Here is a 16,961-nt window from a genome sequence, read left to right as displayed (position 1 = left end):
TCATCATCCTCATCGTCTTCCTCATCATCAGAGCTGCTTGATGCTGCTGCCGCTACCACCGCCGGCTCCTTGCCCGTCATTACTTTATCCGCATGGAACTTGCCTTCCTTTTTGACCAGCCCATCTACAACTATATTTTCTGGCACACGGGCATCCCTGCATAGTTGAGTAACTAAAGAAGGGAAAAAGAATCCATACCTCTTTACCTGGCTGCGAACGAACATCTCGCCGTGTATAACCTTAGCCACATCAAAGTCGTAGCCATTGACAAAGCACCAGATAAGAGCAGCTCGGGGCCCATTGACCTCCGTTTTATGAGCGACGGGATTAGGCGATTGTTGATGAGGTGCAGCCAACATTTGGCTTCATAGGTGAGTGCTGAGGAATGGAACTTCTCTCCATAGTCCATCCACGCCACTTCTTTGCCGGGTGCACAAATAGTCTCAAAGAATCTCGCCCATTTTCTGTCGTTCATTGGGTGATGCCCGTATTCATGAAAGTAATCACCAGTCTCCGGAAGGGGAGGCAGTTGATAGGTTGCCCGTATTGCCTCAACAGAGGCATTCACCGCTCGCCGGTGTACCGTGACTATCCCATTATTATGCTCTGGCACGTTGGCATAGAACTCCCTCACAACCATGGCATTGCCCTCACCGGGCTCATTGAGGAATGTTTGCAATCCCCTCCTTATCAACTCATCATACATACGAGGGCAAAATTTCTGGAGCCATCGAATGTCAACACCCCTCTCCGGAATAGGCTTCCTACGAGCCTTTTCTGCAAATAGGGCCTGAGCTTTGGCCGATACAAACTTTGTAGCATCAAAGGGGTGTGCAGGTGCAGCCCCTCGTGACCTAGCTGAGCCAGCTTGACTGCTCGATGAAGCACCTTTGGTATGTCGTTTCTTGGAAGGAGTCATGATAACTGTAAAACAATAACACATTATCACAGCCTAACAAAAAATTTGTGACTCAATGCGGTTACTCAGACTTCACACGCATCCGGGGTCACAAACTATATACTCATGTTCATTGGGACCTTTCCACAAACACATTGTGGGCGTTAGGGCTTCACAACTCTTTTTAAGCATGATAGAGCAAGATACACCCACCTACATTCTCCAACATTACAAATCACGGGGAATTCCACCCCACACTTATCATCTACTAACGCCACAACATATGGCACCAACATCTCTACATTAAAGCTACATACAACTACTACAACTAAGGTATATATACACACAAAATCTAAAAAAAAAAGAAAATAAAAAATAGAAAAACAAAGAGATGAGAAAGAGAAAGAGAAACTAGGGTGTATACCTGTGAAGAGGGATAATGGAAGAGAAGAAGAAGGTGATTTGTTCTTGGTAGCAGGGGGAAGGGGGATGAAAATCAAGTGAAGAAGGGGGGCGAAGGGTTTTGGGGAAGGGGGTTTTCTTTTGAAGAAGGGGATTTCTTAAGGGTAATTAAGTTGGGGTAAAAGGAAAAAGAAAACTAAAAAAATAAATAAATAAATAAATTTTTACACTAAAGAACACCGGAATTTTACGGGACATGCGCGCCCAGGTGCGCTGCCGCGCATTTTTTTGCGCGGCCAAGGCAGAGAGTTTTCATTTTAGCGTGCCCAGATGCGCGGTCAGGTGCGCTGCCGCGCTAGTAGCGCGTCCAGGTGCGCTGCCGCGCATTTTTTAGCGCGGCCAAGACAGAAAGTCTTGCAATTTAGCGTGCCCAGGTGCGTGTCCTGGTACGCGGGCGCGCGTCTGGGCAATTTTTTTAACCTGTTCTTACCTTGTTCAATGGCCTTAGCATCCACCCTCTGTCACCTGCATTGGTTAGCTATTCCTAAACACAAAATTAACACTACGACTATCGTTGGGTTGCCTCCCAACCAGCGCCTTATTTAACGTCGTGGCACGACGGTTACAACATTTCAATGGGTTGCCTCCCATCCAGCGCCTGATTTAACGTCGCGGCACGACTCAACATGTTCTCAAGCATCCTTCAAATCCACCGAGGTCTTGTGACGTGCAAAGTCACCACCCCAGTAATGTTTTATCCGCTGACCGTTCACCAAGAAAGTTCCAGTTGAACATATATCTCTCAATTCCACGGCTCTATGAGGTTTCACGCTTACCACAACAAAAGGGCCCGACCAACGAGATTTAAGCTTTCCAGGAAAAAGCTTTAATCTCGAATTGAACAAAAGAACTTCTTGCCCTGGTTCGAACTCTCGAAGTTGAATGTGCTTGTCATGCCACCTCTTAGTTTTCTCTTTATACAATTTGGCATTCTCATATGCGTGAAATCGAAACTCCTCGAGCTCATCTAGTTGCAGCAACCTCTTCTCTCCAGCCAGATCCCCATCCATATTCAACTTCTTTATTGCCCAATAGGCCTTGTGCTCAAGCTCGACGGGCAAGTGACATGCCTTCACATACACTAATCTATACGGAGAAGCACCTATGGGAGTTTTGTATGCTGTTCGGTACGCCCACAATGCATCGTCTAACTTCCCGGCCCAATCTTTTCTATTTGCACTCACTGTTTTCTCAAGAATTGGCTTGACCTCTCGGTTTGAAACCTCCACTTGACCACTCGTCTGTGGGTGATAGGCAGTGGAGACCTTATGCTTGACCCCATACTTCGCAAGGACGTTGTTCAACAGTTTATTGCAGAAGTGCGTACCTCCATCACTGATCAACACTCTGGGAGTTCCAAAACGGGTGAAGATGTGCTTCTTGACAAAGTTTACCACCACCTTTGCATCATTAGTTGGAAGAGCAATAGCTTCCACCCACTTAGATACATAGTCAACTGCCACCAAGATGTACCTATGACCGTTAGAGTATGGAAACGGTCCCATGAAGTCAATTCCCCAAACATCGAAAAGCTCCACTACCAGAATGTTTTGCAGTGGCATTTCGTGCTTCTTCGTGATCGTTCCGGTTCTCTGGCACCTGTCACACATTTTAACAAAGGCGTGTGCATCCCTGAACAATTTTGGCCAATAGAAACCTGATTGCAGCACTTTCTGAGCGGTTCTGTCTCCACCGTGATGACCCCCGTATGGCGAGGAGTGACAGCTATGAAGTATGGAACTCATTTCTTCCTCAGGAACACACCTCCGCACCAACTGATCAGCACAGAGCCTGTATAAGAATGGCTCATCCCACATGTAGAGCCTCACGTCATGCAAGAACCTTCTTCTATTGTCTGGTGTCAATTCTGGTGGTGTCACCCCACTTGCAATAAAGTTCACATAGTCTGCATACCACGGAGCTGTGCTTGAGGTGATTGCCAATAACTGCTCATCAGGGAATGTTTCTTTGATTGCACCCCCTTCAGCCACATGGTTCCGTTTTTCTAATCTGGATAAGTGATCTGCCACTTGATTTTCTGTTCCTTTACGATCCCGGATCTCCAAATCAAACTCTTGCAAAAGTAGGACCCACCGAATCAGTCTCGGCTTGGCGTCCTTTTTCTCAAACANGCAAGTGGGTATATGTCTATCCCAATTGCAAATCCGTTCCCCGAGGCCCAGGTTCAAGAACCTGCTCTATTTAATTCTATATGCAACCTAGAATTCCCACTTTCGAGTTCAACTCTAGATTCGTAAATAGTGTTTCACTGTTAGCTACTCAGCAAAACAATTAATAACAGAATTAAATAAACAACCCAAGATGATAAACCAACTTGTCAAATTAAACCTCAAACAACAACATTCATGTTTTACCCATGACCCTAGAACAAAGGGTTTTAGCCACTCATACTATTGTTCATCACAAGTATATTCAATTTCATCATAATTAGCAAAAACGAAGAGAAGAAAAGAAAAACTTGATGATCCAATTTCCTCCTTGCCTCTTGCCTCTCTATCTCTTGCTTTAGCCTATGAAAACCTTGATAAAACTCCCTTGGGCGAGCTTGACCTTATATAGGTTAAGTGAATTTTTCTCCAGATTTCCACTTTTGCCCCCAATGAACCATCGCCGGATTTTGGACTAGTGCGGCCGCGCATTTGGGCGCGCATCTGGCCGCGCTAGTTTGCTGAGTTTTTGTCTTTGGACGCGCTAGTTTTAGCGCGGGCGCGCATATGAGCGCGCATATGGGCGCGCTAGCCCAGTTGTGCAGTGGCCTTGATTTTTGCCTTGTCTTCAACCATACTCAGCTCCGAGGGGTCTTTGTTGCTCCAAAATGGTTCCAAATCACATTTTCTTGCATAATATATGCTCCTTAACCTGAAATATATACAATTCACAATTAGAGCCCATATTTCATCAATTAATCATAATATGACCTTGGAATATAATCAAGCGGACGCATAAATAATAGCTAAATCATCTAGATTTCGCCTATTATCAAGCACACATTCTTACACGCAAACCAAGGCAATACAAGTTCATTTTCCTGCTTCTAGGTATTGAAAAGTTCTTATTTTATTGTTGCTCTTCATATACATTTGGCTTCGAACCAAGGGTCCGATCGAGGGCAAAATTACTGTTTAGCCCAAACTCGAGTCCAGCCGTAACATCACAATTGGTTTGATTATTTATTCTATATTTAACTCATTTATTTAACATTCTTGATTATTTGTGTTAAATCAATCCACATATCCTTAAAATTACGTATAAATTCAATTGTTATCCATTTTAAGGGTAAACAGTAGGATAGGCTGATAACTGCTTGTATGATTGTAAACTAAACAAGAAAATAAAGGAAACATCATATTTAATCATGTCAATTATTTAATGTTGGGGTGATATGGACCTAAAGTACTGCAGTTCAAGGACACTGATGATAGGCTAGAATTACGTATTTTAGTCGCTTATTACACTCTAATTTACTGCACTTTAATTGAGTTTAAACTTTAATCGCTAGTGTTCTGCACTACGTGTTTTATGGCTTGTAGGAGTGATTCCGATCTATGTAGATGTTATGGAACAAATTCAAGCTATTCTGTAACTTTGAAGCTTGAGTAAAAGCCCAAGGATTAAGTTGGGATCATGTTCGGGGATCAACGAATGATAGTGCACTTTAAGAACAAAACGAAGAATCGAGCAGGCATACTGCGCATTGTCCAGTAAAATGCACCTAACTTTTCGCTTAGAAATCCGTTTGGGCTCCACAATATATCGTTGGAAAGCTATTTAAAAGAGCTAAACCTTTCGTGTTTTACATTGTTTCAAATTTCCAGAGCCGCGTCGTGTGGGGAGCTGCGTAGCGCGCCGAGGCTGTGTAAATTGATGCTGCCCTCAAATTGCATGCTCTCTAAAGTTCCCCACAAGCACACCGCGTGGCACGTCACCCCATGCGGCGTGCCTGTGCAAAGTTTATAGAGCCAGTCCTATTTCGCGCGGGAGAAGGTGTTCTCGTCTGGGCCCGACCCTACTTGGTATAAATACATGTAAAAACGTTATTTTTGTAACTTTTGACAGACTTTTGACCTAGGGAGAGCAAAGAGCCGCCGTGGAGGCCGGGTTTCATCTTTTCTTCCATAAGACTTTGTAATTTTTATGTGTCTTTGTATGATTTGTTGTTTGGCTACCATGTCTGTGTGGAGCTAAACTTCACGTTCTAGGATTGTGGTTCTTTCATGACTATTGTTATTCGAATATTGATTTTGATTTCTTAGTTTATCATATTGGTTTATTTATTCAATCCTGCACTTAATTATTTGATTGCTTGATCACCAATTGAATACTATCTATGAATCTAAAGTTGAACTCGAAAGTGGGAATTCTAGATTGCACATAGGATTGAGTAGAGCAAGTTCTTGAACCCGGGCATCGGGGAATGGATTCGCAGTTAGGATAGACATACCTAATTGCCTTGCTTGGTTGATGTACAGGAATTACAAATGCATTCTTGTTGATTCTAACTCCATAGACATATAGGTGTTAGGTTAGCTTGAATAGGCGAGTAAGAACTCGACAGATTCTTATGAGCAATATTAACCCTGTCAACCAATAAGCTAGATAAATTAATTAGTCAATTCAATTGAAGAATACAATATGATTGTTAGATAGCCGATAACCCTAGATCGTTTTCATCGCATTGATAACATAAAAATCTGCTATCTTTTGTTCAGAGTTTACTATTTGTTTTTCTTTATTTTAATTAGTTTATAATCAAATACTTCTAGGTTTAATTCTTGTTTAGATAGTTAGGATAGTCTAATTTAGTTAATAGTTAATCACAAGTCCTCGTGGATTCGACATCCGACTTTTAGTCACTTTATTACTTGACGACCGCGTATACTTGTGTGTGCATTTTGCCGCAACAGACACCATTTGAACTTCAACTGCATATTGATAAAATTTGCAATATGCTAAAAGTTGACTGGTAACTGTTAGAATATGTGGGATAGGTTACTAGTAAACTGCAGAAAAGGTAAACTCTTCTTAATAAGGGAATGATTGAATGAATGAGCTATGAGTCAAAAAATCTTCCTTTATTTCCTTCCCATTATAGCCACTGTGTGTAACTATATGTACAATTTTGTTAACTATTGCTTGAGCATCAAGAATGAGTAAGTCAATTGTTCTCAAAAGTCAGAGATGTGAACAAATTACCTAAAACACATAAAACCAAAAAAAAAAAAAAAAAAAAGAAAAACTTTCAGGAAGAAAAAGCAGTGGAAGAGAAATTAAGGGGAAGTTTTCTTTCTATTATATGGTGTATTCCAAATTCTTCTCTGCTCATCAAAGCTTCCAACTACTGCAGACTGCTTTTCGTCACCTAGTCGATTTGCAAAAGCGTTGTAATAAGCTAATGGATCCAGATTCTCCAATACTTTCACTGATTTGCCTTGCTTTTCGTCGATAACTATCTGTCCATCTTCATATTCAAACCCCGAGGCAGTGACTTTTATGTTCTTGACGCCAAACGTTGATTTTAGTACAGAATAATCACCAGCCAAAACTACTGCTCCAAGGATTTCTCCAAGAAATGTATCCTGTTATTTTACAAAGCAAAATGTAGCATCATCTAAAACACATGATTCTTTACAGTGCACGCAAAATGCAGTAACATTTCTAAAAGTTAAAAACTCGTTCATTGTTACGAGGAAAATGTTTAGGATAAATTGAGATGAGATGATATACCATATGCTGGTATCTGTGATGTGTCTTTTGGAGGTGGTGTAACCTTGAAAGCAAACGTCTTGCAAAGAATGCTTCAGGTGTCCTTTTAGTCTGGTTAAGTCTTTCAAGAATTTCAGGAAATACACTGATGTTCCGCTGTATGCCAAGTGGAATGAGAGTGATATTAAGTTCCGAACTCAAGACTGTCTGTGCAGCCAGAGGGTCAAGAAACATATTCAGTTCCGCGAATCTATTAGAAGGAACATTGATCACGTTTCCCTTCTCAGTGTTGTCATGATTGATGTGCCCCCCAACAATTAGTATTTCCTGCATCAGAAAAAAAAAAAGCAGTGCATTCTCATTAAGTAATGCCTATTCTAGATATCTCAATAAGTAAGTTCAAATGATGCCCTCTTGTCAGGGATGGAACAACAATCTAGTATCTGAGCTAAATGGTACTTATATGATGATAAGATTCTTACAGTTGGGCCATAAAAAAGAGTATCAACGTAACTGAGTTAAGCTACCCGAGGGACTAGGAAACGATATCGACCTAACTGAGTTAAGCAACCCGAGGGACATAACTGAGTGAAGCTACCCGAGGGACCAGGACACTCTCTCATAAGATCAAAAGGGTAGAGGAAATGCTTGCCTGGATAGCTTCGGTCATATTCTCGCCTGCAAGAACCATCTTTGCTATATTAGTCAATGGACCATTGGTTAAAATGGTAACCTTGGATCCAGGATTGAGTGATTTCACCACTGACTCCCACACTTCTAGTGCTAGAGGTTGTCTGAGTTCAGGATGATCAGTGTCCCTTGGAGCTCCATATTTCACAGAATTTTCAGCTGTATATCTGAAATTCTTTAGATCAGCAAAATTGTACACTACACAAATGGACATGTGAAACAGTGAAAGTAAAGTGCTAAGATGAATAACTTGAAATGTCATTGCTTAACAAGATCACATATTTTTACAGAAATCTACTGATTCTCCTTTAGGCAGATTTACACTAGCTAGACAATGTACCTGCGAGGACTTCGAGGCAAAGAACGAGATAATCCATAAAGAGTGTCTGAGTCGAGAAATCCGCCACTACCTTGTGGGATAACCTTGTTGTACTTGCAGTCACCAACTGCATAGAAAACAGGATCAGACTGGTTCATTGCAAACACATCTCCGAGGCCAACGGGAATGTCATCACGACCCATCATATGAAGCAAATCATACACAGAATCAATTGTTGCAGCATTCGCCCAGCCAGTCGGACTCACAATTATAGCCTGAACAGAAGAAGATATTGCACATTGACAAGCATTGCTTCCTTAACTTAGTTATTTACAAAATTTAGTCCTTTATCTTAGGCTCACCCCGTTTCTGCAATTCCATGCACTCAAGGTAGAGGAAACTTTTCTTATGAATGGCCAACAATTCAAATGTTTATTCAAAAACTAAACAGTACTGTAAGATGCATTTTTGGATAAAGTCTTGAGCACGAACTGAAGCAATTTTACGACCCATTTAAGAAACTTACTGAAACATAATTTGTGTTAGGTGAAGGGAAATAACTTTCTTAACAGATCCCGATAGTTAATAAAACAAGATAACATCTGGATCCAGTCTGAATTTTGAGTTGAGGATCTTATTGAAAAGAATATTAGGTCATTTTACCTTCAGATTGATTTCTTCTACTGGTAACTTAAGGAGATAAAAGAGAGACAGAAAATCTCCAGCACTCATATCCATATCAAACACAACATTCTTCCCAAGATGCTTGCCTCTAAAATCTGGTTTGTATAGTACTTCTTTGTAATAAGGGAATTGCGTAGAAAAGTTAAATCTTCCAGTGTTTTCTCTTTGATTTAAGACCTGCAACCATGACATATATAGCATTAGTTTAATATGGTCTGTCCTTTTATTTTATATGTAAGGCAAAAATGTCACATGCAACATGAGCTCAGAGCACATAAGAAGGTATCTGCAGCTGCAGTTTCAGGGATATAGTCATTTGACTAGAAACTGGTATCATATGAAATATAACCAATTCAAACTTAGAAACTAGTTTTAGAACTTACATCCAGAAAGCTAACAAAAAACTCTCGGTCCAGTACATTGTTAGCATTTCGATTAGGTTTTGCTCTTATAGCAACAAGAATAGGCATTCCTCCTGGACCAACAACTTCTTTTGTATAACCGTCCTGATAAGCAGCACCAACTCATAATACATAACAGTACAAAGGTTAAGCATAGAGTAGTTAATTAAAAACCAGAAGAAAAAGAAAGAAATCATATATCAACCTATCTCTAAACTCATCTTAGTTGATCGAAAACATAGAGAGGGATAGTTATATGGTAAGGAGCGAAACTTTGAATTTCTATACGATGATAGACTTAAAACGCTCAGGTGCAATAAAGAGTAAAATCATGCTTTGGCAAGTTACGACAAAGACAAACTAAAAACCATAATCCAGATAATGACCTGAAACAATTCATCACCTGGCATCTGCCCCTCCTGTTCTTTTCTATGCAAAATGGATCACGAAGTCTAGTCTGTACATGGCCGCTATGAACTCCATTTCTCGCTAATCTGAATTTTGGAGCTTTATGACCATCAACAGTTGAATTTGATCCATCAGAAATCCCATATGGCTTGTTTGAAGTAACTATTGTGATGTTGATGTACTCCATATCTGCAAATTCATTTTCTCCATGCTGGTTGTGTTGTTTCTGCATGATCGAAGCAGCTACACCAGACATAAAGGAGTCCCACATAAAATAACTCTGCGTTTAGCAACACAAAAGAAATCTGCATTTAGCAACATTGTCATCAGTAAATCAAATTTTCACTGATGTTTTCATATCAATAGGTATTTACCAAGCTTAACATTTATAAAAGTTTACCGTGTTGAATTGGTCATCAAACCAAGTATCACGAGCCATTTTCAGCGACTTGAAACAGTACTGTGCCTCGTACGTGTTCTGATTCTTCTCAAAAGCTTCAATAAACTTTTCAGTTACTGGAATTGTGTTTGTCGCATCCAATGGGACAAGAGTAACAGGAATGCCAGAATGAATTACCTACATTATAAAGGAATGATGACAGTTCCTGACTATTAAGATTAGCTGCAAAATATGGCTACAACACGTGTCATAATAACAGTAGATGTAATACCTGATATGCAGCAAAAGGATCCATAAAGAAATTGAACTCTGCATAAGGGTTGCTTGTGTAATCTGTGAATAAATTGCCAATGTCACCACACTGCTCAGGTTGACAAGAGGGGCTGACATTCTTTGGACAGCAACCTGTAGGATTCTTTGACCTTACACCACCTCCCATTATGTAAATGTGCTCAATATTTTTCTTTAAATGTGGATTACTTAGAAGAAATAATGCAAAATTTGTATGTGACGCGATGAGAAAAACTACTGTAGGCCCGGACGAAATTGTGTTGATCATTACTTGCTGAGCTGTTGGCTGTCGAAGAGGTGAATAATGTCTCTTGCCCTGTTGACAAGTTCAAGATTAACATGTTATGCAAACATCTTAACTTAGGGGAACTAAGCAATGAGAGCTAAGCTTCTTCATCTCATAGGAGGCACAGAGCTGATCTTAGAATTAGACAGCTGCATTACTGCCAATTCTACAAATTCACATTCAGCACCTTTCCAGGTAAGCCTCTTCACCATTCATATACAAGAATCAACTATATAATTCTTGTGACATACTAATACTTTTTTATGCTCATTTCCGTATCATTGTGACTGGCTGACAGCAGAGAAAGACACATTTGAATAGGTAGTGATCCTTGGCTAGTTAATAGATATTCGGCTATCACATTCATCTATCTTGCAGATTGAAGCTAAGGTGTCTAATTGTATTTCTTCTTGTGTATAACCAGAATATAACAGAAATGGAATCCTAGCAAAGAATTGGAGACGAACCATATAACCAGCACACAACAGAAATGGAATCCTACCTAAGATTTGGATATAACCATATAACAGTTGGGCTAAAGTTAGCCTGTGCTTTACACGCGCACATCAGAGAATTGAATACTGTATAATGGTATTGACAGAAAGGTGGAAGATAGAAACTGATTAGTCTTGTATATCCTAGACAGACAATTTGATTGATGCTATTAACGCAGCTAGACAAGTTATCTACCTGAGGAAGGAAGCTCTTTCGAAATCCAAAGTTTGAGTCAATGTCCAAATGTCCTCCAGGACCCACAGGAATAGCTTGTCTATATCTACAATATCCAGCTGTACCATTTCCCTAACAAATCAGTGAAACTTTAGAAGCATATCCAGTTTAAAAGGGAAACACATGGAGATGTATAACCAACCAGCATTTTGACATTAAAACAAAGGATTTTTAACTTGCAGAACTGTGCCAAAGGTAGAGTAAATGGAAAATTTTTGTTCACCTGATCAATTATAGGAAGATATCCACCAATATTCGGCAGAATGGTACCATTGGGAAGTATTCCTCCTTCACCTCCAACTCCAACAGCAATATCGTCACGCCCCATCATGTAAAGCATGTCATACACCTGATTTACAGCATGTCCTGCATCACTCCATGCATTTGTGCTAATAGTTATTGCCTGCAGCAAAAAGCTCTCTCAAGTTGTTTTCTATGGGAAAATTTATCTAATGAGCTGATGTAAACATTTATAGCACGAAATGTCAAAGGGATCGTCCCCTTCCGAGTTATATTACTTTCCATGACAAGAAGTAAATTTACAACTTGTTTGATCCCTAGTCATGAGTTCAAACAATTCATTAGTAGCTTGATTCAGATTAAGAAACTGACTCTTCAACAACTATTCTTTAGAAAGAAATTAAAGCCGATTGAATAGAGTCTCAAAATAAGGTCTGGAAACTTTTGATCCCACCTTTAGCATGACATGAATTCTCGACATAGCCATCTATATATACAGTTTATAGCTTGTTGGGGTCGGCCATATGGATCCTCCAAGTCAATCTTCCACTCTATTTGGCCTCTTATGAACAAGTAATTACAAACTACAAACTTTCTTAATCGAGAAATTCCCAAGGGCCAGCTGGCTCATAGTTCTAAACTAGATGGATAATGGGTCCGTTCCCCCCATCATTCTCACTTAAACACTAGGCTTTTGTCTAGGTCGCACATCACGCGTTCTTACCACTAGACCAAAGAAAGGCATGACATATCATATGAGAGCCTCAACATGAATAATCAATAAAAACAAGAGTGAGGATGAAAAAACAAACCTTTAAGTCCATTTTTGATCGGTTAAGCTTCAAAAGGTAGAGAAGAGCAAAGAAATCATCAGTGTCCATATCTGTATCCACTAGAATTCGACGAGGGCGTTGAATACCTTCTACCCCACCGTACAAATTTGCCAAGAACATTAACACCATCATTATCATTACAACAGCTTTACGTAAAAATACCAGAAACAATACGTTCTCTTTCTCCTTCATCACAACAAATACTCAATTAATTTTTGAGCCAAAGAAATTCTTCTTCTGATCCCTTGTTACTTTATTTGTAATTTCTTGAATGAGCTTGAAACTGTTACGTTAGTAGCATTCCCGAAAGAGAATAATTAATGATTAAAATTTAAGATATATTGAGAATATTGTTATGTACAAGTAGAAAGTGAAATGGGAATAAACAGAGTGGAGTGAGCTGTACATATGTGTAGTACGTAACAGTTAGGGTGGTGGTGTGATGGCAGTTGAGATGAGGTGTAGAGACTGAGGGTCACCGGCGGTGCAAGTACCGGCGGCTGACGGCGGAGGAAGGCTTCACGTGAAACTATATATGGAGATTGGAAATGGCCAGAAAGATGGACTGTGGGAGTGGTGGTAGTAGCATTGTTGAAGAGAGAATTTGTCAGAGATTTTATAGACTTGAAAAAATTTCCAACATGTTATCATGTCGATGTACGAAATACCTCTATGCTCTATACCAGTATTCCTTTTTTTCTTTTCTTTTCTATGACCGCTATTTATTTTAGCAGAGGCAGATGCAATATTGAGTTATGGTGTTTAATTGAATCTAGTAAACATAAAGTTATCGGGTTTAATTAAATCTAGTACTTTTGACGAGGAGCATAAATTTACATGTAAAAATCAAAAACCCATAACTTTAAAATATAATGGATTAAATGCTAAAAACTTTAAATATTGAACTCATAAGATTAAAATTATAAATCTGCATCTGTTAATTTTAGAGCTCGACTAATTTTACTTTTGGAGTAAAGTGCTTCTTATCATAATTAACTTCAGATCCAAGACACGAACCTAAAATATCCCGAGAAATACTAACCACTACATGCATCCTTTGGTGAGTCCGGAACCAAAATGTGGTTCTTTTAGACTCAAAGAACAAAAATATATGAAAAAAAATAGTGATCAAAATCAGAGGCAGACCTATGTTGGGTATAGAGGGGTCATCGGATCTTGGCCCCATCTATCATAAAACTTTGGACGGGAGCGTTGGTCGGGAAGCATGCCGTAGCTTCTTCCGCTGAATGACGTGTAGAGTTCGAAACCAGTTGTAACGACTCGGCCGGTCGTTTCTGGAATTGACGCCCCGATCCCCTATTAACTGCTTCCCCCAAGTTTATTTCTGCTATTTTGATTTGCCGGGATGTTAGGTTTTGAGTTTCGGAGAGTTTTGGGACACTTAGTCCCTAAATGAGAGCTTAAGTGTTAGACAGTAGTCCGTAGTCGGAACAGTGTGAAGACGGCCTCGGAATGGAAATCCGATGGTTGCGTTAGCTCCGTTAGGTGATTTTGGGTTTAGGGGCGTGGTCGGATTGTGTTTTGGAGGTCCGTAGCTAATTTAGGCTTGAAATGCCGAAGTTTGAATTTTTGAAATTTCCGGTCCGATAGTGAGATTTTGATCCGAGGGTCGGAATGAAATTCCGCAAGTTGCAGTAGTTCAGTCGTGTCTATTGGGATGTGTGTGCAAAATTTCAGGTCATTCGGACGTGGTTTGGTTAGGGTTTTGATCGAAAGCGTATTTTGAGGAAAATTGGAGTTCTTAGGCTTAAATCCTTGATTAATTCGAGTTTCGGATGTTGTTTTAGGTGGTTTAAGGATTGGTACAAGTTTGAATGAGGTATTAGGTGTTATTGGTGTTTTTGGTTGAGGTCCCGGGGGACTCGAGATAATTTCGGATGGTTGACGGAAAGATTTTGAAGTTAAGAGATTGCAGATTTTTGCTGCTTCTGATATTTTTGCATCTGCGGTTTGGGGACCGCAGATGCGGCGCCGCAGATGTGCCTAAGGAGACCGCATAAGCAGATTTTGGTTGGTTCTTCAGGTTCCGCAGATGCGGTGGATCTTCCGCAGAAGCGGAACCGCATCTGCGAGTGGAGGACCGCAGATGCGGAAGCTTGGCCATTTAATGAAATCGCAGGTGCGACTATTTATCCACAGAAGCGGGACCGCAGATGCGGTCCCAGGGCCGCAAATGCGGAAGTAGCTGGGCAGATCATATAAATAGTTGCCTTTACAAAAAATTGGCTATTCTTCCACCATTTTCATCCGGGTTTGGAGCTTGTGAGAGGGGTTTTTGAGGGAATCAAAGGGAAATCACTTGGAGGTAATGTCCTTGACTTCATAACTCGATTTTTATGTGATTAAAGGCCTAATTAATGGTGAGAAATTTGGGAAAAGGGGGTAACTAGGGCTTGAGTTTAAGAGACCTTTAATTGGGAATTTGAGGGGTCATTTGAACTCCGATTTCAGTGTTCTTGTTATGTATAGACTCGTGAGAGTACGAGGTTTCTGAAAATATAAATTTCACCCGATTCCGAGACGTTGGCCTGAGGGGCATTTTGGTCATTTTACATAATTTCGCTTATTAGCTTTGAATTAAATTGTAGAATCAGTTGCTTGAGATGTTATTTACGATATGTAATTGAATTGAATAGATTTGGGCCATTTGGAGTCGGATACTCGTGGCAAACATGTGGTTTCGAGTTGATTTTGGAGCCGGTTCGAGGTAAGTGGCTTGTCTAACCTTGTGTGGGGGACTTTTCCCCTTAGGATTGATTTTGTGGTAATTGAAATGTCTCGTGTGTGAGGTGACGAGTGCTCACTTGTGCTAATTGTTGGAAATCCGGTTTTTCTTTAAAAATAGCCTTGAATTGTGTTCCTCCTTCCTTGCTTACATTGTTTGGATATTTAAACCTGCTGTAGCTTAGAGAAGCATGTCTACTTGACTAAATTGCTTTATCTGTCTTAACTGCCTTAATTGTACTACGTGAACCATGATAGGTTAGGATTACCTGCTTCGCTTTGATGTGAAATTGGTTGGATTGAGTTCTGTTGTTGCTGTGTATTTACTTTGGGACTAGGAACGGTATTCCGGGAGATCCTCCTGCACTTTATTTTGGGACTACGGGACGGTATCCCGGGAGCTCCCCTGTATGTTTACTTTGGGACTACGGAATTGCATTCCGGGAGATCCCCCCTGCACTTTATGAGTTGGACTACGGGACTGCACCCGGGAGATCCACTGGACATGATATTTATATTTGGGGACTACAGGACGGTATCTTGGGAGATCCCCGGTTGTTATCCCGGAGCTAAGTTATGTTCTTTTACTGTGTTTTTCTTTCCTTTGTAATAGTTGTTGTTGTCCTTTATATCATGTGTTATTTAATTACACTGTCATTTCACACTGTTAAACATGTATCTTATTTAACCTCAGTAGGGCCCTGACCTTCCTCGTCACTACCCAACCGAGGTTAGGCTTGGCATTTACTGAGTACCGCTGTGGTGTACTCATGCCCTTTCTGTGCATGTTTTCCATGTGCAGATCCAGGTACTTCTGCACAGGCTTACCATTCTTGAGGCAGGGAGAGCTTTTGGAGACTTCGAGGTACATCTGCCGCGTTTGCAGACCGAAGAGTCTCCATCTTTATTCTATCCTGTAGTATTAGCCCTTCTATCATACTGTTGATGTAGACATTCCGGAGTTAGAGCATTTTTACTATATTTCTCTCGGCTTGTGTTCCCGTGAGTTTCCAGGTTTTGGGATAGTAATGTGGGATGCTTTGATGTTGAGTTGTATATGCCAGGCGACATTTTTTATACTGTTCTCCTTTAAATTGTTCGGTTTTGGCTATTATTCCGCAAGTTAGTTATGTTTCCGTATTGTTAGGCTTACCTAGTTGTAGAGACTAGGCGCCATCACGACATGTTCATAGTGGGCGAACTGGGATCGTGACACCAGTCCCATCCACGTTTTGCCTTACCTTGTTTCTTACAATTCTTACCAATAGCGTCCTCAGCATTATTTTTCATTCTTCTTTTTCCTTTTCCTTTAATTCTTTTAACATCTATTAATTTGTAATCCATTTACATTATTTTTGCACACTCTCTCTCAGGTATGTTACAATAAAGTTTAACATATCTTGTTTTTATTTGTATAATTGTTAGAACGGGTGTGGTTCCCTATAATTTATAAAATGCTAGTAAAACATACTATTCTCATCTGGAAGTAGAAAATTTAATTAAATTAAAGCTAAATCTATTTAATTAATTCGATTATCGATTTGTATATATAAGTTGAATAAATATAACAACCAATTAAATGCACTACGGCAAGAGCCGACTGTACGGATTAAGACAAGGTGCACCCGCCGTCTATAAATGCTGGGTCCGCCTCTGATCAAAATATATATAGCGTCTTTTTAAAAGACGCTATACCCTAACGGCCGTTTGGCCAGTTAAGTATAGCGTCTTTTAAAAAGACGCTATATTTGAATTAAATAAAGCGGGAAACTATATCTATATCTATATCTATATCTATATCTATATATATATATATATATATATGGATCGGGCTGCATGCCGCAGCAGTAT

General features: G+C 40.1%; 1 protein-coding gene across 4 annotated transcripts; it reads right to left on the bottom strand.

Annotated features, from left to right (window-relative positions):
- Positions 1-6,443: 6,443 nt before the first annotated feature.
- On the bottom strand, positions 6,444-13,058 carry LOC109211063 (pyrimidine-specific ribonucleoside hydrolase RihA-like). 4 transcript variants are annotated; one of them, XM_019374562.1, is made up of 12 exons: positions 12,345-13,058; positions 11,516-11,695; positions 11,254-11,364; positions 10,258-10,593; positions 9,987-10,163; positions 9,582-9,866; positions 9,161-9,283; positions 8,757-8,954; positions 8,115-8,368; positions 7,737-7,941; positions 7,106-7,411; positions 6,444-6,957 (listed from the first exon to the last, which is right to left on the bottom strand). In XM_019374562.1, the coding sequence occupies exons 1-12, from the start codon at positions 12,555-12,557 to the stop codon at positions 6,649-6,651; spliced, it is 2,697 nt and encodes an 898-aa protein (XP_019230107.1). In that variant the 5' UTR covers positions 12,558-13,058; the 3' UTR covers positions 6,444-6,648. The 4 variants fall into 4 exon arrangements, 3 of the variants coding, with proteins under 3 accessions (XP_019230107.1, XP_019230109.1, XP_019230110.1); XM_019374564.1 differs by lacking the exons at positions 6,444-6,957; positions 7,106-7,411 and having other exon boundaries at positions 7,833-7,941; positions 8,185-8,368; XR_002065650.1 differs by lacking the exons at positions 6,444-6,957; positions 7,106-7,411; positions 7,737-7,941; positions 8,115-8,368 and having other exon boundaries at positions 8,864-8,954; positions 9,565-9,866.
- Between the last annotated feature and the right edge of the window lie 3,903 nt (positions 13,059-16,961).

The sequence above is a fragment of the Nicotiana attenuata genome, unplaced genomic scaffold (genome assembly GCF_001879085.1).
Source record: "Nicotiana attenuata strain UT unplaced genomic scaffold, NIATTr2, whole genome shotgun sequence".
Taxonomy (NCBI): domain Eukaryota; kingdom Viridiplantae; phylum Streptophyta; class Magnoliopsida; order Solanales; family Solanaceae; genus Nicotiana; species Nicotiana attenuata.
The sequence above is the reverse complement of the archived record's forward strand: the minus strand, read 5'-3'. Positions and strand labels throughout refer to the sequence as shown.